Source organism: Doryrhamphus excisus, linkage group LG19 (genome assembly GCF_037039965.1).
Source record: "Doryrhamphus excisus strain RoL-2023G ecotype Guam linkage group LG19, RoL_Dexc_Guam_v1.1, whole genome shotgun sequence".
Lineage (NCBI taxonomy): Eukaryota > Metazoa > Chordata > Actinopteri > Syngnathiformes > Syngnathidae > Doryrhamphus > Doryrhamphus excisus.
In genome coordinates this window covers 15,748,949-15,772,440 of record NC_136375.1, presented here as the reverse complement: position 1 = coordinate 15,772,440, position 23,492 = coordinate 15,748,949, and the positions used below count along the sequence as shown (strand labels likewise).

At 36.8% G+C, this 23,492-nt stretch overlaps 1 protein-coding gene across 1 annotated transcript; it reads left to right on the top strand.

Moving 5' to 3' along the window:
- Window positions 1–1,278: 1,278 nt before the first annotated feature.
- On the top strand, window positions 1,279–21,575 carry vax1 (ventral anterior homeobox 1). The gene is made up of 4 exons (XM_078798968.1): window positions 1,279–1,302; window positions 11,581–12,107; window positions 12,994–13,181; window positions 20,708–21,575. Exons 2-4 carry the CDS (start codon window positions 11,894–11,896, stop codon window positions 21,230–21,232), a joined length of 927 nt encoding a protein of 308 aa, XP_078655094.1. The 5' UTR covers window positions 1,279–1,302; window positions 11,581–11,893; the 3' UTR covers window positions 21,233–21,575.
- The last annotated feature ends 1,917 nt before the right edge of the window (window positions 21,576–23,492 follow it).

Sequence of the window (23,492 nt, the reverse complement as noted above, 5' to 3'; positions counted from 1 at the left end):
CATGTTATCGGGAAGTTAGCTGGGCTACCATACCAGGATGTTAAACTAAGCATGTTAGCCATGCTACCAGGAAGTTCATCATGTTATCAGGAAGTTAGCTGGGCTACCATACCAGGATGTTAAACTAAGCATGTTAGCCATGCTACCAGGAAGTTAGCCAGGCTACCAGGATGTTAAACCAAGCATGTTAGCCATGGTACCAGGAAGTTGGCCAGGCTACCAGGAAGTTAGCCAAGCCTGTTATCCAAGCTAGCAGGAAGCTAATCATGCTAACAGGAAGTCATCCCGTCCGCAGGTCGTTAGCCAAGCGAGTTAACCATGCTACCAGGAAGTTAATCATGTTACCAGGAGTTAGCTAGGCCACTAGGATGCTAGCCAAGCATGTTAGCCATGTTACCAGGAAGTTAGCCCTGCTACCAGGATGTTAAACCAAGCATGTTAGCCATGCTACCAGGAAGTTAGCCAGGCTACCAGGATGTTAACCAAGCATGTTAGCCAGGCTACCAGGATGTTAGGCAAGCCTGTTATCCAAGCTAACAAGAAGTTCGCTACCATCATGCTAACAGGAAGTCATCCCGTCTGCAGGTCGTTAGCCAAGCATGTTAACCATGCTACCAAGAAGTTAATCATGTTACCAGGAGTTAGCTAGGCCACTAGGATGTTAGCCAAGCATGTTAGCCATGCTAACAGGAGTTAGCTAGGCCACTAGGATGCTAGCCAAGCATGTTAGCCATGCTACCAGGAAGTTAGCCAGGCTACCAGGGTGTTTAAACCAAGCATGTTAGCCATGGTACCAGGAAGTTAGCCAGGCTACCCGGATGTTAGGCAAGCCTGTTATCCAAGCTAACAGGAAGCTAATCATGCTAACAGGTAGTGATCCAGCCATATTTGTGTGATTGCGGCATTTGTAATCAATTCATCCATCTTGTCAAGCTAGTGTTGACCCAATATTCCTACCACCGTTGGTATCGATGGGATCGACATTTGTATGGACCTCTCCCTGATTTCTACTGCAGCTATGCTTTGCAGGACATCGTGCATGATTCTGCACTGTCATCCGCACACATGCTAATCATCTATCCGTATTGGTGATTAGCATTTATACAGTATTTACCAAGTATTCAACCACAAGTTTTACCCTGGAAAAATGGCACATTATATATTTTTGTGTATCATTAAAGCCATAAGAAGCCGTACAACTTGAACCCCAAAGCGTTGCGCGTGAACTCATCACGGCTCATCCCAAAAGTGAGTCGTCACGTGTTTGTCACGTGACCACCCAAGCCTATGGCAGTGTGTCAGGTAAGCTAGCTAATTTTAAAAGCTTTTTTTTCAAACCGTGAAAACTCGTTTTAAAACCGTTTAACAATTACCGCCAAACAATTGGCATCTACAGCGCCAAAACAATGCTTTAGTAGTGTTGTAAATGTGACAGTCCAACAGTTTTTCAAACAATTCATAGACAACAAACAAGCTAAATTAATCAGAAAACAAACAAGCTAAATTAACCACAGACTGGAGCCAAATGCAGGTAAAAAACACGTCACGGTGGAAATAGACACAGGCACCGGTAATGCAAATGGCAAAAAAGTAGATAAAGAATAACTGCAGCACTGTGGGGAAGTAGGTGCTAGTAAAGGCTCCGTCAATAGCGCCAAAACAGGAAACCAATACAAAATAAAAGCACCAAAAAGGAAATGTAGTCTAATAAAAGAAAGCCAAAACAATATAATGACACTTTTAGCCTTAAAATTGCTGTAGACATTCTGACGTTGTGGTTCAGGTTTCTTCTTTGTATTTTAACCGTTTGTAGTTTTTCTTGAAATCACTCATTTTAGAGCATGGTTTGAGTTCTGAAAGATTTTAGTGTTGCCTACAAGTGTTTGAAATTTAATTTTTCCCAAGATGGAGGATACTCTGCTTTCTTAATACCATTCCTAATAATACTATTTAGGATGTTGTTCTCATGTTGTTTTTGTTCTTGTTTGGTTTGTTTGGCGGGGTACACCCTGGACTGGTGGCCAGCCAATCACAGGGCACATATAGACAAACAACCATTCACACTCACATTCATACCTATGGACAATTTGGAGTGGCTAATTAACCTAGCATGTTTTGGACGAGTGGTTAGTGCGAAGGCCACACATCTAGGAAACCGGAGTACTTATTATTGCTTATATCAAGGGTCTCAAACACATGGCCCGTGGGCCAAATGTGGCCCGCAGGACACTAGTTTGAGGCCCCCGCCTTGATATGAAAGTTTAAGTTTGATATGGATGCTGTATGGTATCATGTACCCAGAAAAAATTATTACGTTTGATTAATGTTCATGTTAAAGGTTAAATAACTGTTAATAGTTATCCTCCCTATCTGTGTGGAAGTGGTAAGTTTTTGGCTGTTTAAGTTGAAAGGAAATAACTTGAAGGCTACCGTTTAGGTCGCTAGCTCTCTAGTTTGCGAGTTAGCATGTGTCTCGAGACCCTGCAGTTGCGCAATATGTTGTAAATAGCCGTGTTTTGTCATGTCTACAGGGGCTCTAATAATGCTTTGGTCATTTTAATCTGAAAAAAATAATGTGTCTACCCACCAACTATATGTGGTTTCTTAAATTTTTATTATTTGCAGTTTTATTATTATTATTATATTTTTTATTACTTATTAATTGATTTTCTTTATTCTTGATTTGTTTATTTATTTTTCATCTTATTTTGTGCTAGAAAAATAAAAAGTAAGATATTTGAGAACAGTGGAATGTTTTATCAGCTCTTTTATTGTAGAAAATCGGAACCAAAGCACTGAAAAAGTTTGTATATTTTTCTGTTTTTAATAAATAAACCTGATGCGGCCCAGCCTTGCCCAGACCCTAGCTCCAGTGGCCCCCAGGTAAATTGAGTTTGAGACCCCTGGCTTATATTATATTGTTTATGACGATAAATGAAGTCTATATTGATTTGTATCTAACTTTTGTTTTGGGCAACAGTGACCTCTGCTGGCAAGAATGTAAATGACAGCATCCCGCTTATCATGTTGACGTGCTTATTTCTGTCCATTCCAAATTCTTTTCATCTGCACAAACAAACAATACTGTACATCATAACAGCACGTTGGGATCAAATGGGAATTGTTGGCAGGCGTAATCGTTCAAATCAGCGTCTTGGAGATTTACAGGACGCTAGGGGGCGACACAAGGTTAAAAAAGAAGACCAGTGTCAACAACACATACATACATCTACTTTATACTCATTTACATTTACATTTATTTTAATATGAATCTACTTTATACGCATATAAATCTAAATTTATTTTTACTTTAATCATTCAAATCTACTTTATATTCAGTGAAATCTGCTTTGCACTCATCAAAATCTGCCTTATCCAATATAATTCTACATTATACTCATTCAATACTCATACAAATATACAATATAAATTTAATTGATATTTATTGAAATGAAATGAACTTTAAATAAATATAATAGAGTTACTGTGTGTGTATAGTATAGTTAATAAATGAGTGCTAAAAAAAAATAAATGCTGAAGTTGATGGGCATTTTGAGTCGGTGTGGCTCGTCCTTGTTATTTAGACGGTCGATATTTCCCTGATTCAGCATAAAAACTGTCATCAAACACTGGAACGGTTGTATTTGTTCTACTTGTTGTACTTATCATACAGCTTTGACGACTGTTGTGTGGATGACAAATTCAATCATTGTCATACTAATGATGATTTTGCCGGCAGATAGAAAGCAGGTTGGAATTGGCACAGGTATTTCAGGGACAGTGGCATTTCTATGAGGGAGACCGTCTCAGCCTGTTTAGATCATCAAAACATGGGCGCTACCTTGTAAACCCTTTTAAAGGTTTGGCTTCATACCTTTATTGCGTCGTTTGAATGAAAATTGTGAGTCAAGAGTTCAGCAATTAGCGCTACTTAGACCATATACCCTGTTTGGTTTATTACACCCGCACATTTTTTTTTTTTTTTTAGAAAGGCAGAAAGTAAATGTAGCTCCAAGGACGTCTTTTAAAAGGTGTTTTAGTCATAAACTTTACCACACATTCATCAGTCAAAGCGTTATGAGTACACAGAGTTCACTTTTACTTACTGTAAACACTGCTCAGTGATATTGTAGTGCTTCACACGGCTGCACGGTTATGTACCGCCGTCCCTCCTTTACTGTATGCTGCTTCATTCCGTTCCGCACCCACCCCTGATTCCCAAAAGCTCCTTATTTATACAGGGAATATCCTCATAGTTTTACAATAGAAAACCTATTCTAAATACGCTTTCTAACATGATTAGAGCCCTGTAGACATGAAATAACACCCCTATAGTCACATTTACACTCCTATTACCTAATATAATAGACATAATTAGACACATAAGACATAAAAAAACTGTTTTCAACCTTCTAAATGTGTCTTTTATCGTGATTAGAGCTCTCTAGACATGAAATAACACCCCTATAGTCACCTTTATACTCTTATTACCCACAATTGTAGACATAATAAGACATATGAGACGTAAAAAAAACCCAATTTGCCGCCTTTTAAATACACTTTTTAATGTGATTAGAGCCCTCTAGACATGAAATAACACCCCTACAGTCCACCTTTACACTCCTATTACCCAATATAGTAGACGTAAAAAGACATAGAAAATTCTAAACACACTTTTTAATGTGATCAGAGCTCTCTAGACATTACATTATTATATTATAGTAAAACAAAATATTAAATAGTAATATAATATAAAGTAATATAATATATGTAATATAATAATATATAATATAATAATAATAATTATTGTTGTTATTAAACATGTGATTTTAGTGTTTTCCGTTTGGTATTGTTTTACCAACAAGGTCAGTGAGGCCTGCACTTCTTTGGATGTGGTCGTGGGGTCTTTTGTGACCTCTCGGATGAGGCGTGACTGCGCTCTTGGGGTCATTTTGGTTAGCCGGCCACTCCTGGGAAGGTTCCCCGCTGTTCCGTGTTTTGGCCATTTGTGGACAATTGCTCTCTCTGTGGTTGGCTGGAGTCCCAGAGCTTTATACATGGCATTTTTTCCTCAATGGAAGCACTTTCCTTTCCACTTCCTTTTTGTTTTGATCTACTAATATTTACATTTGTTTGATGATCTAAAACATTCAAGTGTGATGAAAATATAAAAACAAATCAGGAATGTCCAGTTTACATGGATAGAAAATCACCTTTTGAATATTAGTATTTAGAATATGCTTTTGAAGCGGCGTGCGAGTGCCATGAGGCGTGAAGAAGAGACGGCGTGTTTAGAAGCGAATGCTAACGTGTGTGTGTACATTGGGATAAAGGAATAAAGCATATACTAGCATATACGATGGATTTTCAAAAAGAGAGCAAGCGTTTGTAAACGCAGACAAAATGAACAAAATAAGATACATCACCAGCGGGATGAAAACAACGAGAAACAACACGCGTGTTGTCAAATACTGGGCTAAACTGTGAACCAAACAAAAAAAAAAAACCTGCTTCTTTCTCTTTTAGAATTCCTGTCTTTGTTCCCATCAGGCTTTGCTGCACACAATGGCTGCCGATGACAAAGTAACTGTTGCAGCAATAAAAGAAGTGCTCAAATTACAGCGCCGACAATAAACTAGCGCCGGGCGCCGTCTGCAGGACAAAAGAGTGTCACCTAAAACTACTCGGGGAGATGCTAGAGAAAAAGAAATGACTGTTGAGGATTTGTGGTGGCGTTTAGGCTGCGTCTGCTGCACTTGACAAAAGCACATTAGCACAACGCTAAACACCCAGCAGTCATATATACAGTAGAACCTTGGTTAGCATCATTCATTCCTCCCAGAAGGTCAGACTCTAACCAAAACAGATGCGAACCAAACATTTTTTCCCCATATATTGTAGATATGTAGATCATCTTCTCAGAAAGAGCCCGCCGTGGTGTAGTGGTTAGGGTTCTGGACTATGGAGCGGACGCCCAGGTTCAAATCTCGACGAGTAAGCGTCATCGGTATTCGTCCGGAAGGGCTATAACGGGCTCAAGCCAAATCAAAAAGACTCTAACCAGGAAAAAGCCAAAAGAGACAAATAAATCTGTCCCAGAAAGCCACAACAGTGGTACCTCTGTTAACATCCGTCCTGGTTAACATACAAAATGTTTGCCTTGGTTTAAGATTAAGTATGCCTTTATTCGTCCCTCATTGGGGAAATTTGTTTGTGTTTGCCAGCTTGTTTACGCCACCATCTTGGATCACATGCTCAGACAAAATCTCGGATACTTGCATGTGTTCGCACAATGGATTGTGGGCCGCGAGTTGCCATCTTGTTCCCGAGCTAATATGATTCTAACACAGATAGAAATAATACACTCAGTAGTCATATATACAGTAGAACCTTGGTTAGCATCATTCATTCCTCCCAGAAGGTCAGACTCTAACCAAAACAGATGCGAACCAAAATTTTTTTCCCCATATATTGTAGATATGTAGATCATCTTCTCAGAAAGAGCCCGCCGTGGTGTAGTGGTTAGGGTTCTGGACTATGGAGCGGACGCCCAGGTTCAAATCTCGACGAGTAAGCGTCATCGGTATTCGTCCGGAAGGGCATCCGGAATATAACGGGCTCAAGCCAAATCAAAGACTCTAACCAGGAAAAAGCCAAAAGAAACAAACAAATCTGTCCAGTGGTACCTCGGTTAACATCCGTCCTGGTTAACATACAAAAATGTTTGCTCAAATTTTGCCTTGGTTTGTGTTTGCCAGCTTGTTTACGCCACCATCTTGGATCACATGCTCAGACAAAATCTCGTTAAAAAATCATGTTAAAAAGTGCATTTACATAGAAGGCGGTAAACAGATTATCTTTGTCTTAGTTTATCTTATTATGGCTACTGAAAGAAAAACAACAACAACATGGCTACTAAATTAGGTAATAGGAGTGTGAAGGTGACTATAGGGATGTTATTTCCTGTCCAGTGGGCTCTAATCATGTTTAAAAGCTTATTTAGAAGTCGGTAAACAGGTTATCTATGTTTTATTTTATCTTATTTTGGCTACCATATTGGGTAATAGGAGTCTAAAGGTGACTATAGGGATGTTATTTCCTGCCTAGTGGGCTCTAATCATGTTTAAAAGCATATTTAGAAGTCGGTAAACAGGTTATCTATGTCTTATTTTATCTTATTATGGCTACCATATTGGGTAATAGGAGTCTAAAGGTGACTATAGGGATGTTATTTCCTGTCCAGTGGGCTCTAATCATGTTTAAAAGCATATTTAGAAGGTGGTAAACAGGTTATCTATGTCTTATTTTATCTTATTATGGCTACCATATTGGGTAATAGGAGTCTAAAGGTGACTATAGGGATGTTATTTCTTGCCTAGTGGGCTCTAATCATGTTAAAAAGCATATTTAGAAGTCGGTAAACAGGTTATCTATGTCTTATTTTATCTTATTATGGCTACCATATTGGGTAATAGGAGTCTAAAGGTGACTATAGGGATGTTATTTCCTGTCCAGTGGGCTCTAATCATGTTTAAAAGCATATTTAGAAGTCGGTAAACAGGTTATCTATGTCTTATTTTATCTTATTATGGCTACCATATTGGGTAATAGGAGTCTAAAGGTGACTATAGGGATGTTATTTCCTGTCCAGTGGGCTCTAATCATGTTTAAAAGCTTATTTAGAAGTTGGTAAACAGGTTATCTATGTTTTATTTTATCTTATTATGGCTACCATATTGGGTAATAGGAATCTAAAGGTTACTATAGGGATGTTATTTCCTGTCCAGTGGGCTCTAATCATGTTTAAAAGCATATTTAGAAGGTGGTAAACATGATATCTATGTTTTATTTTATCTTATTATGGCTACCATATTGGGTAATAGGAGTCTAAAGGTGACTATAGGGATGTTATTTCCTACCTAGTGGGCTCTAATCATGTTTAAAAGCATATTTAGAAGGTGGTAAACAGGTTATCTATGTATTATTTTATCTTATTATGGCTACCATATTGGGTAATAGGAGTCTAAAGGTGACTATAGAGATGTTATTTCCTGTCCAGTGGGCTCTAATCATGTTTAAAAGCATATTTAGAAGTCAGTAAACAGGTTATCTATGTCTTATTTTATCTTATTATGGCTACCATATTGGGTAATAGGAGTCTAAAGGTGACTATAGGGATGTTATTTCCTACCTAGTGGGCTCTAATCATGTTTAAAAGCATATTTAGAAGGTGGTAAACAGGTTATCTATGTATTATTTTATCTTATTATGGCTACCATATTGGGTAATAGGAGTCTAAAGGTGACTATAGGGATGTTATTTCCTGTCCAGTGGGCTCTAATCATGTTTAAAAGCTTATTTAGAAGTTGGTAAACAGGTTATATATGTCTTATTTTATCTTATTATGGCTACCATATTGGGTAATAGGAGTCTAAAGGTGACTATAGGGATGTTATTTCCTACCTAGTGGGCTCTAAGCATGTTTAAAAGCATATTTAGAAGGTGGTAAACAGGTTATCTATGTCTTATTTTATCTTATTATGGCTACCATATTGGGTAATAGGAGACTATAGGGATGTTATTTCCAGTCCAGTGTGCTCTAATCATGTTTAAAAGCATATTTAGAAGTTGGTAAAGAGGTTTTCTATGCTATAAGTACCCAAATATTGCATTTATAAATATAAATAAGCAGTCGTACTTGGTGTAAACGGACTGATGACGTTGGAGTGTGGAAGCAACGAAGCGCCATACAGGAGGGATTACTGTAATTTATTTTCATGTTGTAAAGTACAGTATAAATTGGTGTTTTTTTTCATGTGATGTTGCAAATTAATCACCCAATTGAAGAGGATATAAAATAACTGCCTGTGATGAACTATGATGAATAATCTGGTCGGATGATTGATCGGCGACGCCAACAAAGGTGAACACACACAGCAATGCGTTCCAGTCGTTAGCTCAGCTGTCAACTGTTTTAAATGATGAAAGCCAGTGTGTAAATTTCAATTGCAATAAAAAAAAAAAGAGTTATTAATGATAATGGTTATGGTTTCCCAGCGGCGTGTTTTCAAACCCTCAGAGAATCCAGCGCTATTCCAGCGCTTGAAAACAAGCTATTAGAGAGTTCAAGAACAGCTTGCTCTCTTACTGTGGAACATAACCAGCACATTTCCCGACATAAAGAAGAGCCATGAATGTAAGCATTCATCTTCAGTTAGCATGTCGTCGCCTCTCCAAGGCCTGCGCTCTCCACACGAGCCTCCCCCTGCACCGCCAGGGCTAAAAGGCTTTGCAACAAAAAAAAAAAAAAAAAAATACAAAGTAGCCGTCAGCCATCACAACACGGCCACGCCGCGCAACTTCTTCCTTTCACACGCGGGTCATATTGGAGCCCAATGACTTCCTCTGCTTTGCGGCGTCGTGTTAACTCGCTTTATGTCGCTCGGAAACAAACATTTCCACCATTGCTCTTTTACTCGCAACACAATGTCACATGTACGTATTCACACCAGTACTACTGCTAAATTAGCGGCTGTCAATTAGAATAAATAATCATAATACAAACATCAACATGCTAATGATTTTTTAGCTGATTCTATTGGAGGATGCTATTGATTTTATGAGATTGCCACAAACAATCACACAACATATGCTCTTTTTAAATGATTGTTTAGAATAATAATATATAATAATAATAATCAATTTGGTGATGTAATGAATAATCCTTTCTGGTATATTTTTCACAGATTCCTAAATATATTTTTGTGAGATTAGCACGAAGGAATGATTGCTTTTTCTTTAGTCGGACGCGCGCAAGGCCAACAGCAGCAGCCGGCGGGCCACGCCACGGCGTCCATTGTGCGAGGCCCAAAGCGGTGTATCCTCTATCTCTTTCCCAGGCCGAGGCTCGGCTTCCCCGCCTTTTTTCCCTCCCGTTCTCTACCTTTTGTCCCACGCCGGATCCCGCCCACGTCAGGCTGTAAGCGTGAATAAAGTTAGTTCAACACGCAGCCCTTAAAGCCAGCCCCAGACTGCTGGCCAGCAGAATGGTTTGTTAATAGTCCAATTAGATAATTGCTATCTTTCACTCCTTTGCCTCTCTCTTTCCCATCAAGGCATGAATGGCACTCCGGGAGGGGGGCGGCTTGAAGGGGGCTTGTGGCCGGCTAAGGTGACAAGAAGGAGCTGAATTGAATCTTTGTGGCCTAATCAATGGTCTTATTGGATTAGTGGCCACTGCTGTGTTGAGAGATATTGTTGCACTGACAATTAAAATAGCTAAGAGTTGCTGGCTGGATGGCTGTGGGTGGGTGGGTGGGTTGGTGTGGGGGGGGGGGTTGGGTTGGAGAGCGGTGGGGCGGGGCGGGGCGGGGGCCATTCCGGGGCCATGCATGCGTGAGAGAGTGTAGGGAGCCTCGGCGCTAATGACCAGTTTTGTTGGGGCGGGGTGGGGGCCGGGGGTGCGGGGGTGTGTGGGGGGTGCTTGTGCTAATGTGTAGGTTAAGATGATGAGAGCGCGTGGGTCGATACTGGAATATCGATACTTACGATACCGTCCCAACACTAAATCAGATCTGTTTTTCCGCCCCCCCCCCCAACAGTCACTGGCCCTTGGGTCTTTTATTAATTTATTCCAACATTCAGTTCAAATCATCTATAAAAATAATACATGTATTCAAAAGGAATCAATAAAAATGTGTAGATAATAAGAAATTGTGGGCCCCATGAAAAAAAAGGTTGCACTTGAACTATTTACAAAAAATGTATTTAATTATATAATATAATAATTTATATATAAATTATAATTTTTATTATAAAAATATTAAACAAAAATAATAACGAAAAAATAAAAATAAAAATAAAAATGAAAATAAAAATAAAAATAAAAATAAAAATAATTAAATTAAATTAAATTAAATTAAATTAAATTAAATTAAATTAAATTAAATTAAATTAAATTAAATTAAATTAAATTAAATTAAATTAATAATTATTATTATTGTCAATCACCCTGCTACATCAATATACATGAATATACATGAATGAATTACATTTTGAATTCAGAGTAAAAAAGGAGTGAAATGTCTTTGTGAAGGACACTACTTTGGGATCTGTATCGGCGATACCAGTCTGAATTACAATCGGTATCGGATGTGAAAGGAAATCTGGAGGTGGGGGGGGGGGGGTTGCTTTGTGTAGAAAAGGAGTCGTAAAGAGAAAAGTCCGGTACTTTAGATGTGAAATAAGAAGGATGAGTTCCCTTCCGTTGCTTTGCTTTCCTTCCACAAACGCACCAAAGTTGCCTGACTGACCTTCCGCAGCAATCAGGTGCACAGTGAAAAGTTGGGGTGGGGTGGCCTGCTGTGGGTGTGGTGGGGTGGCGGGGTAGTAGTGGTGGTGGTGGGTGTCGGTTTTGGGGAGATGAAGAAATGAAAGACAGGGAAAGGAAAGTAAGTTTGGGGAGGTCTGGAGCAACGCTGCAGGAGCACCGAGGTAGGCTGATGCGAGTCCCGGGGTAGGCTCGGCTGCCGGGAAAGACCAATCATTTGGAAGGAAACCGCGTCCGTTTTTTCCTCCAAGGCTTTTCACGTCTTCACCAGCTCACGCGGCAAAATGACTGCAATCAGTTGAATCGGCGAGGACTCATCCGCGGCTCTGATGTCTCGGGGCGCAACATTTCACTCCGACGCCCAACATCACTGAAGATCACGGAGGTCATCTGAGATCATCGGAGATCCGGGCCAGTCATCCTCGGCTTTCTTCCTTTGGTGGGCAAAGTGTGTGAGGCTCCAAAAAACCACATCACACAATCTCCTCCTTTCTCTTTCTGCAAGGCAGACAAAGGAAGGGGAGAAAAAAAAAAAAGAGGCAAGTCCAAGAGGATAAAGTGAGCATGGAGGTCAGGTACAACCAAGAGACGGAAGGAATGGTTCTGAAGAATGGACTCACGGAGAGCAAAGACGCCATGGACTCCCAGGACAGGTTGTCCAAAAGCTTCCTCAAGGAGCCGCACGGTTCCTTCTCCTCCTCGCCCGCTGTGGACAACTGTGACAAGAACCGGGCCGGCGCCGCAGACCCGGACTACTGTCGGAGGATACTCGTACGAGGTAACGCCCGGCGTCGCACGTCGCCTGGAAACATCACACACACTTTTTCTATGCCGCTCGTTCCTATCGTCAATTAAAATAATAATAATAATTTCTCCAATCATATTTTTTGTTATTTCTAGATTTCACATCTTTTGATTGCAAATTTACTACCAAATATCTTCAATCTAGTATCGTTTCAAATATCATAATATCCACAAACCTGATTTTTAGTATCAACTCACATGTTTTTACCATCAATTGTCTCATAATAATAATCATAATAATAATTATTTAGCCTCATTTTTATTGACATAATACATTTTTCAATTACTCTCAACAAATAGCATTTTATGGAGTATATATATATATATATATTTTTTTTTTTTTGTGGAGTACATTTATATTCTACTTCATTTAAAGTATAATTATACTTCACATAAAGCACAGTTGTACTTTGTATCAAGCATAATTATACTTCATATCAAGAAATTAAGGGGAATTAATTAAAAAAAAAGTATAATCCTGCTTTATATGTGGTACAATTATACTTGATATGAAGTATAATAATAATAATAATAATAATAAGCATGAGATATTTTAACATGATAGAAATGGTGTGAATATTTTTTTCCATTCTTTATTAAATTGCTGAAAAAACACACTTCAGTTATGATCATAATAATAATCATAATCACGGTGTGGTAAAGAAATATTTATCATGCAAACTATAATGTATGAATGATGGAGATACAGATAGTATGTATAGATACGGATACTATAGTATGTCTAGATATAGAGTATAAAGTCCAGCTATCAGGGCCTGTAGTCTTAGTGAAGGTTTTGGAGGAGGAGTGAACCAGCCAAGCATTTGCCATCTTGACCAAAGACCATGTGATCGTTCCAGACGCAAAGGGCTCCATCAGGGAGATTATCCTACCCAAGGGTTTGGACTTGGACCGTCCCAAGAGAACACGCACGTCCTTCACGGCGGAGCAGCTGTACAGGTTAGAGATGGAGTTTCAGAGGTGTCAGTATGTTGTGGGACGGGAGCGCACCGAACTGGCCCGCCAGCTCAGTCTGTCTGAAACTCAGGTAGGCACGTTGACTTTTCATATCAATATCATCATATCACTTCATTCATACGGTTACGGTACATACGGTACATACGGTGCATACGGTACATACGGTACATACGGTACATACGGTACATACGGTACATACGGTACATACGGTGCATCATTATCATCTCTGCTACGTCTGTCATGGTCTTCCTCCTCATCCAAATATACTCTCTGTAGAATATACTACATTACACTACCATGCAATATGTACACAATATATACACGTGTATAGAGTATAAATACTATATACATGAGCAGTGCAAGGCATCATTGCGGCTTGGACGTTGATCAAGTACCGTACTTGACCTTCACTTGGCCTTGGAATTAAATATTGGACAATTTAGTACTCTATATTTATTTCTTCGCTTCATGGATTTGTCAGTGCAGCATTATGGATATAATATGTCCTTCACAGGTGTTTTATGTATGTATGTATGTATGTATGTATGTATGTATGTATGTATGTATGTATGTATGTATGTATGTATGTATGTATGTATGTATGTATGTATGTATGTATGTATGTATGTATGTATGTATGTATGTATGTATGTATGTATGTATGTATGTATGTATGTATGTATGTACGTACGTACGTGTGTGTGTGTGTGTGTGTGTGTGTGTATGTATGTATGTATGTATGTACTATATATGTGTGTATGTATGTATGTATGTATGTATGTATGTATGTATGAATCAATGTATGTATGTATGTATGTATGTATGTATGTATGTATGTATGTATGTACTATGTATGTGTGTATGTATGTATGCATGTATGTATGTATGTATGTACTATGTATGTATGTATGTATGTATGTATGTATGTATGTATGTATGTATGTATGTATGTATGTATGTATGTATGTATGTATGTATGTATGTATGTATGTATGTATGTATGTATGTATGTACGTACGTACGTGTGTGTGTGTGTGTATGTATGTATGTATGTATGTATGTACTATATATGTGTGTATGTATGTATGTATGTATGTATGTATGTATGTATGTATGTATGTATGTATGTATGTATGTATGAATCAATGTATGTATGTATGTATGTATGTATGTATGTATGTATGTATGTATGTATGTATGTATGTATGTATGTATGTATGTATGTATGTATGTATGTATGTATGTATGTATGTATGTATGTATGTATGTATGTATGTATGTATTAGCAGTGTGCTATGTGAGTAAAATTAAAATAATCGAGTAAAATTAAAAATACCCCCCCACACCCGGAAAAAAACAATAAAATAAAAATACAAATAATAATAATAATAATGAATAAATGGACCTATGTTTTTTTCATAAATCCACCAATGCTAACAGAGGCAACAGGAGAACGCCCAACCCCAGATGTAAATAGCAAGTAAATGCAGCCCACCAGAATAATCTCCGGGTCAAACTCCGCTATTACTGATACTTGAAAACGGCATCTGAAACGCAGTAGAGGTGAAAGGTAGTACCTTTACAAAGCAAAATACCAATGCAGCTAAGCTCAGCCTCCCCCGTGTGGCTCTGTCCCTGCCCCTGACTGCTGAACACCAGTCACTCATTGGCTGGCATGCACTGCGGTCTCATGAAGAAACACAGCTTTTTACGCAGCTTTAAAAAAATAAAAAATAAACATTTTAAATTTAAAAATAAATAATAAATAAATAAAAATAAAAAGTATTCGGGAAAGAATTTTTTTTTGAATTAATTATTTGTAAAAAAAGTCATTATTCATGCCGGTCCAAGTACCATACTCGGGTTTGACTCCACCCCAAGTATGTATGCATGTATGTACATATGTATGTGAGTGTACTGTATGTATGTATGTATGTATGTATGCATGCATGTTTGTATGTAGTTTGTGTGTACTGTATGTATGTATGTATGTATGTATGCATGTTTGTATGTACAGTTTGTGTGTATGTATGTATGTATGTATGTATGTATGTATGTACTATGCATGCATAGATGTATGTACACTTGCATGTGTGTTTTTATGTATGTATGTATGCATGTATGTACAAATGTACGTATCTATTAATGTACGGACATGTGTATATGTCTGTATATATGTACGCATGTATGCCTGTCTATATGTCTATGTATGTATGTGTGTGTGTGTGTGTGTGTACGTACGTACATATGTAAGTATGTGCAGAGGTCAGCAGGAGTTGGCAGGCCATGTATGACCTTTCTTCGTACTCTTCCTTCCTTCCTTCCTTACTTCCTTCCTTCCTTCCTTCCTTCCTTCCTTCCTTCCTTCCTTCCTTCCTTCCTTCCTTCCTTTCTTCCTTCCTTCCTTCCTTCCTTCCTTCCTTTCTTCCTTCCTTCCTTCCTTCCTTCCTTCCTTCCTTCCTTCACTTCCACCCCACACCGCCTTTCAAACCAAACTTTCAATAAAATAAAAACGGTAGGATTTTATTTTGATAAAGTAAAAAAAAAACAAACGTTTTATTTTCAACTGTAAGATTTCATCTATTATGTTACAAATTTTTTTAACTGTAAATAAAAACTGTAGGACTTCATTTCAAGGTACATTTCAATTTGAAATGTAGGACAACAACAACAAAGCCAGGATGGGATTAGGATTAGAAAGAAAGACAAACTAGGTAGCGGTGTCCAATGTGTATCCCAGGGGCATTTGGTGGCACACAGATGGCGTTGATGGACCCTCAGCATATTAGAAAATACTTGAAGGTTTGGCAGTAATACTGCAAATGTAAAGAAAGATGAGTATGTCATCAAGCTATCATAAAGCAGATGGTTGATTCCGTTTTTCTTTGCTCTCCGTCTAAGATGTTTGCATTGAGTTAGCATGCAAGGCATCCCTGGCTGCTCTACCGCACCTCCATTTTCTACCAACGCCATCACTGCAACATATTCATGGATGCATGGCTGTACTGCAACATGCAGTATTCATGTATGCATGCTTGTACTGCAACGTGTTCAGGTAGTCTCTGGTGGGGGGCCTTTTTATTGGCCTCCTCCTAAAATGCTAATTACAGTAGCCATTAAACTGGAATATTAATATAAATACCATATACAGTAGTCATTATACTGCAATATTAATATTAATACCATATACAGTAGTCATTATACTGCAATATTAATATTAATACCATATACAGTAGTCATTATACTGCAATATTAATATTAATACCATATACAGTAGTCATTATACTGCAATATTAATATTAATACCATATACAGTAGTCATTATACTGCAATATTAATATTAATACCATCTACAGTAGTCATTATACTGCAATATTAATATTAATACCATATACAGTAGTCATTATACTGCAATATTAATATTAATACCATATACAGTAGTCATTATACTGCAATATTAATATTAATACCATATACAGTAGTCATTATACTGCAATATTAATATTAATACCATATACAGTAGTCATTATACTGCAATATTAATATTAATACCATATACAGTAGTCATTATACTGCAATATCAATATTAACACCATATACAGAAGTCATTATAATGCAATATTAATATTAATACCATATACAGTAGTCATTATACTGCAATATTAATATTAATACCAAATACAGTAGTCATTATACTGCAATATTAATATTAATACCAAATACAGTAGTCATTATACTGCAATATTAATATTAATACCATATACAGTAGCCATTATACTGCAATATTAATATTAATACCATCTACAGTCATCATTATACTGCAATATTAATATTAATACCAAATACAGTCATCATTATACTGCAATATTAATATTAATACCAGTAACAGTAGTCATTATACTGCAATATTAATATTAATACCATATATAGTAATCATACTGCAATATTAATATTAACATTAATACCAAATACAGTAGTCATTATACTGCAATATTAATATTAATACCATATACAGTAATCATTATACTGCAATATTAATATTAATATTAATATTAATACCATATACAGTAGTCATTATACTGCACTATTAATATTAATACAATCTACAGTAGTCATTATACTGCAATATTAATATTAATACCATATACAGTAGTCATTATACTGCAATATTAATATTAATACCATATACAGTAGTCATTGTACTGCAAAATTAGTATTAATACCATATACAGTAGTCATTATACTGCAATATTAATATTAATATTAATACCAAATACAGTAGTCATTATACTGCAATATTAATATTAATACCATATACAGTAGTCATTGTACAGCAATATTAATATTAATATTAATACCAAATACAGTAGTCATTATACTGCAATATTAATATTAATACCATATACAGTAGTCATTATACTGCAATATTAATATTAATATTAATACCAAATACAGTAGTCATTATACTGCAATATTAATATTAATACCATATACAGTAGTCATTGTACAGCAATATTAATATTAATATTCATACCAAATACAGTAGTCATTATACTGCAATATTAATATTAATACCATATACAGTAGTCATTATACTGCAATATTAATATTAATAGCATATACAGTAGTCATTATACTGCAATATTAATATTAATATTAATACCAAATACAGTAGTCATTATACTGCAATATTAATATTAATATTAATACCAAATACAGTAGTCATTATACTGCAATATTAATATTAATACCATATACAGTAGTCATTATACTGCAATATTAATATTAATACCATCTACAGTAGTCATTATACTGCAATATTAATATTAATACCATATACAGTAGTCATTATACTGCAATATTACTATGAATACAATATACAGTAGTCATTATACTGTGATATTCATATGAATACCTTATACTACAGTAGTCACTATACTGTGATATTCATATGAATACCTTATACTACAGTAGTCATTATACTGTGATATTCATATGAATACCTTATACTACAGTAGTCATTATACTGTGATATTCATATGAATACCTTATACTACAGTAGTCACTATACTGTGATATTCATATGAATACCATAAACAGTTGTCATTATACTGCAATATAAAATGTATACCATATACAGTAGTCATTATACTGCGATATCACTATGAATACCATATACAGCAGTCATTATACAGCGATATTAATAGTAATACTTTACACAGTAGTCATTATACTGTGATATTCATATGAATATCATATACAGTAGTCATTATACTGAAAAGATTGTGTTTTTTGTGTGCAATTTCCAAAGAATGCTAGTATTTCTTTCCAAAATAATAATAATAAGTGTAAATAAAGGAGGGTAAATAGTGTATGTAATAAATTCATTTTATTTGATGAATATTATGACATGATTATTCTTTAGCGGGGGGGGGGGGGGTCATATTTTCCTGTACTGTAACAAGCTAAAACGATTCCTTATTGCCAGGATGTTACAGGATGATACTACATACTGTATATATTGGACTCCAGCATGTCATTTGTATTTACTACATATTTTAAAAGTCTATTTTATGTATTGCTGCAACATTCATAATCATGTATGCAATACTTTGCAATGGATTTATGCATTTTTTTGCAATTTTTTTTGCAATATTTGCAATATCTTCATATCTGTGTGTGTGTGTGTGTGTGTGTGTGTAGCGATTGAATCCAATGTAACAATGCGCATGCATGCTTCCACGCCATGTCAGCCATTTTCTTCTCTTTATTCACCCCGAGGCACAACAACATAATCACATAACATGTATTTTATTTGCATTATTATCATTCTAGCGATTATGATTATGATGATATTATTATCAGCTAATATCAGCTAATATGTTCTTCATGTCTTTCATGAAACTTACACAACACCGACTTTTACTGATGATGAGAGAATGATTGTAAAAAAAAAACAAAAACATTGTAAGGCATTCGGAAGATGCATTGAAAGAGTGTGTGATGACACACAAGCACCAAACTGGATCAATCATTTTTTTTTTAAAGTTTTGAATCATCTCAAAACACAAACAGTCATCCCCAATGAAAATCCATCATAAAAACACACCAAGCTACTATTGCTGACGTAAACCACATCGAGCTAAAACTCAACGCTGAACACTTCCTGTCCGCACCATCGGCAACGCACGAGTATTTATGTCTGATATTTTTGCTTATTATGTCTACGATATTGGGTAACGTGAGTGTAAAGGTAAATATAGGGGTGCTATGTCATGTCTAGGGGGCTCTGGTAATGTTAAAATTTCTATTAAGAAGACGGTAAACAGGTCCTCATTTTTAAATTAACATTTGTGCCCAAATTACTGTACATTGGGTCTTTTTGATTACATTGGTTTCTTTTTTCTTAATATAATTAATAATATAATATATAATTTTATTATATATTTATATAGTCGGGCAAATATTATATAATTATTATATAATTATTACAATTATTATTTATAATTATTATATATTATAATATTATAATTTTTTCAATTATTTTTTATAATAATAACTTTTTCTTAATAATAACGTATTTAAATAAATAATAGATAAAAAATAAATCTATATTCAATTTTATTACAATAATATTACAAATAATAAAAACACAGCTATTTACAAAGTACAACTACAATTACATTAAAATGTATATACAAATATAATAATAATTATTATTATTATTATAATATTATGATTTTTTTATAACATTTTATAATAGTAACTTTTTCTTAATAATAACATATTTAAATAAATAATAGATAAAAATAAATCTATATTGAATTTTGTTACAATAATATTACAAATAATAAAAACACAGCTATTTACAAAGTACAACTACAATTACATTAAAATGTATATACAAATACAATAATAATAATAATTATTATTATTATAATATTATAATTTTTTTAAATAAAATTTTTATAATAATAACTTTTGCTTAATAATAGCATATTTAAATAAATAATAGATAAAAATAAATCTATATTCAATTTTATTACAATAATATTACAAATAATAAAAACACAGCTATTTACAAAGTACAACTACAATAACATTAAAATGTATATACAAATATAATAATAATAATAATAATTATTATTATAATATTATATTTTTTTAGATAAAATTTTTACAATAATAACTTTTTCTTAATAATAACATATTTAAATAAATAATGGTTAAAAATAAATCTATATTAAATTTTGTTACAATAATATTACAAATAATAAAAACACAGCTATTTACAAACTACAATTACATTAAATTGTATAATAATAATAATAATAATAATAATAATAATAATAATAATAATAATAATAATAATAATAATAAAAGAAGTGTTTTTTTACATGCCGTATTTCCAGGCTTTTGCTGTTATGGCCCACATAATATGACGTTTGACCCCCGTATAAGGAAATATAAGACGTATATATACGTATAAGACGTATATATAAATGGGATGTGATGAGAAAGTGTTTTGGGAATGGTGAGAGCGGATGTGGAAACTTGTGGATGCTCCTGAACGCTTCCGTGTGTCTTTGTCCCCAGGTCAAGGTGTGGTTCCAGAACCGGCGCACCAAGCAGAAGAAGGATCAGGGCAAAGACTCTGAGCTGCGCTCTGTGGTCTCCGAGACGGCGGCCACCTGCAGCGTCCTCAGACTGCTGGAGCAAGGTCGGCTGCTCACGCCCTCGGGCCTGCCCGCCATGCTGCCCCACTGCGGCAGCGGCGCTCTGGGCACGGCGCTTCGCCAGGCCTCCCTCGGCGTGGCCGTCAACGGAGGAGGCGGCGGCAGCGGCGCCGCCGGCAGCAGCCCTCCTCTACCCGCCGCCACCGGCTCAGGGACCGTGCCGGGTCTGCAGAGCTCGGCCGCAGCTCACGGCCTCTTCAGCTTCCCCATGCCCTCCTTGCTCGGCGGCGTCGCCAACCGCATTTCCTCCAACCCGCTCTCCATGGCCACCTCGCTAGCCGGCAACCTGCAGGAACTCTCCGCCCGCTACCTGAGCTCCTCTGCTTTCGAGCCTTACTCGCGGACCAACGGCAAAGACGCCATGGACAAGAAGAACCTGGAATGAAGCTTTGTGTTGACTTTAATCGTCCTTGTTTCGCTCGGTGTCTCTTCTGTGTCCTCATGTCCGTCACGTCATCCGCGTGCCAACGGGAAACCACAAAAAAAACAGACAAACCCCCCCCCCCCTCGCTCTGGTTTGGGTTAGGTCAGGGTTCCCAAATGTTGACTTTGTAACCCATAAGAAGCCACAAAGGTTTTCCAAGGTATAATTATTATAATAATAGAATAATTATATGTAATATCTCACTATATTGATCACCAGCACATGGACCCAAGCCCCCATACAGCCGCCCTCGGCTTAAAGGAAAATTCTATCACGGCCCTAATCGGAATGTTTGACACACTGTTAGGAAATTTCGGAAAATCAGACATGATTTGTTATCGGCTGCACGGCGGTCGAGTGGTTAGCGCACAGACCTCACAGCTAGGAAACCCGAGTTCAATCCCACCCTCTGCCATCTTTGTGTGGAGTTTGCATGTACCCCCAGTGCATGCGTGGGTTTTTTCCGGGTAGAAAATTAGAAAGAAAATTAATGAGTGATTTGGTTAGAGTATGTTTTGGTTAGAGTCGGGCGAATTTATGATGCTAAACGAGGTTCCATCGTAATTCAAAATGAAATGGATTAGAAATAAAAAAGAGAGGGGCTGCACGGTAGTCGAGTGGTTAGCGCACCGACCTCGCAGCTCGGAGACCCGAGTTCAATCCCACCGTCGGCCATCTCTGTGTGGAGTTTGCATGATCCCCCCGTGCATGCGTGGGTAGAAAATTTGAAAAATTAGAGGGGAAAAAAAGAAAATTAATGAATGATTTGTTATGGCAAAAATGGATTTGGTTAGAGTATGTTTTGGTTAGAGTCGGGCGAATTTATGATGCTAAACGAGGTTCCACCGTAATTCAAAATGAAATGGATTAAAAATGAAAAAGAGAGGGGCTGCACGGTGGTCGAGTGGTTAGCGTGCAGACCTCACAGCTCGGAGACCCGAGTTCAATCCCACCGTCGGCCATCTCTGTGTGGAGTTTGCATAATCCCCCCCCCCCCCCCGTGCATGCGTGGGAAGAAAATTAGAAGAAAAGAAAATTAATGAATGATTTGTTGTGGCAAAAATGGACTTGGTTAGAGTATGTTTTGGTTAGAGTCAGGCGAATTTATGATGCTAAACGAGGTTCCACTGTAATTCAAAATGAAATGGATTAAAAATGAAAAAGAGAGGGGCTGCACGGTGGAGGAGTGGTTAGCGTGCAGACCTCACAGCTGCATGCGTGGCTTTTCCCACATTCCAAAAACATGCTAGGTTAATTAGCCACTCCAAATTGTCCATAGGTATGAATGTGAGTGTGAATGGTTGTTTGTCTATATGTGCCCCTGTGATTGGCTGGCCACCAGTCCAGGGTGGACCCCGCCTCTTGCCCCAAGACAGCTGGGATAGGCTCCATCACCCCCCACCACCCTGGTGAGGATAAGCTGTAGAAAATGAATGATTTGTTATGGCAAAAATTTATTTGGTTAGAGTACGTTTTGGTTAGAGTCGGGCGAATTTATGATGCTAAGCGAGGTTCCACTGTAATTCAAAATGAAAAAGCTGGAGGGAAAACTGTCTGACCGTCACATGACAGACACGTTTCCTGGGATTTGTTGGCTTGAAGTAGACCGTGATGTTTTTATGGCTTCTCATGGGTTCAAGTGATGTTTGAGGTTGAATCAGGTATTATGAATATGAAAAGTTTTGGACACACTTTTTTAAAGCCCAGAGTAGAGAAAGAATAGGCCTTGTGCGAAAACTCACAAATACACGAGATGAAGTACATGACGTCAGAAGTCAGCAGTACTTTGAATAGAAAGATGGTCCATTGAAGAAGCGGGATTGTCATTCTCTCAATGCTTTGTTGAAGACCGCCATCTTGCAGTGCGGAGCCTTTCCTTTTGCTGAAACGTCTTGTGTGTGATTTGAGTAGCATTGTGAGTGTTTGGGTGTTGTCCTGAAGAAAAGGAATCCCGCACATGGACGTTTTCGACTCCTCCTGGATTGTAAATGATCGTCTTTTGTAATGATGACATCATGTGGAAATGAAGAATGAATGTATTGATCGGATTGATGAATCTTATCAATGACGTATTTAGTGCCGTGTCGTGTGATTTGTAAAATGTGCTGTCCGATATGTGCATAAATATAAATATATCTACATATATACACTATATATCATCATGTATATCATGCATAGTGTATTTTCTATTTCTTTCATATGGTAAATGTGACATTTCATG

What these genes read in the sequence shown, in the direction of transcription:
- vax1 (XM_078798968.1), top strand. Translation starts at nt 11,894, where the DNA reads ATGGAGGTCAGGTACAACCAAGAGACGGAAGGAATGGTTCTGAAGAAT. An exon ending in TCGGAGGATACTCGTACGAG is followed by an intron (nt 12,108 to 12,993) that starts GTAACGCCCGGC and finishes TGATCGTTCCAG; the next exon opens with ACGCAAAGGGCTCCATCAGG. An exon ending in TCAGTCTGTCTGAAACTCAG is followed by an intron (nt 13,182 to 20,707) that starts GTAGGCACGTTG and finishes CTTTGTCCCCAG; the next exon opens with GTCAAGGTGTGGTTCCAGAA.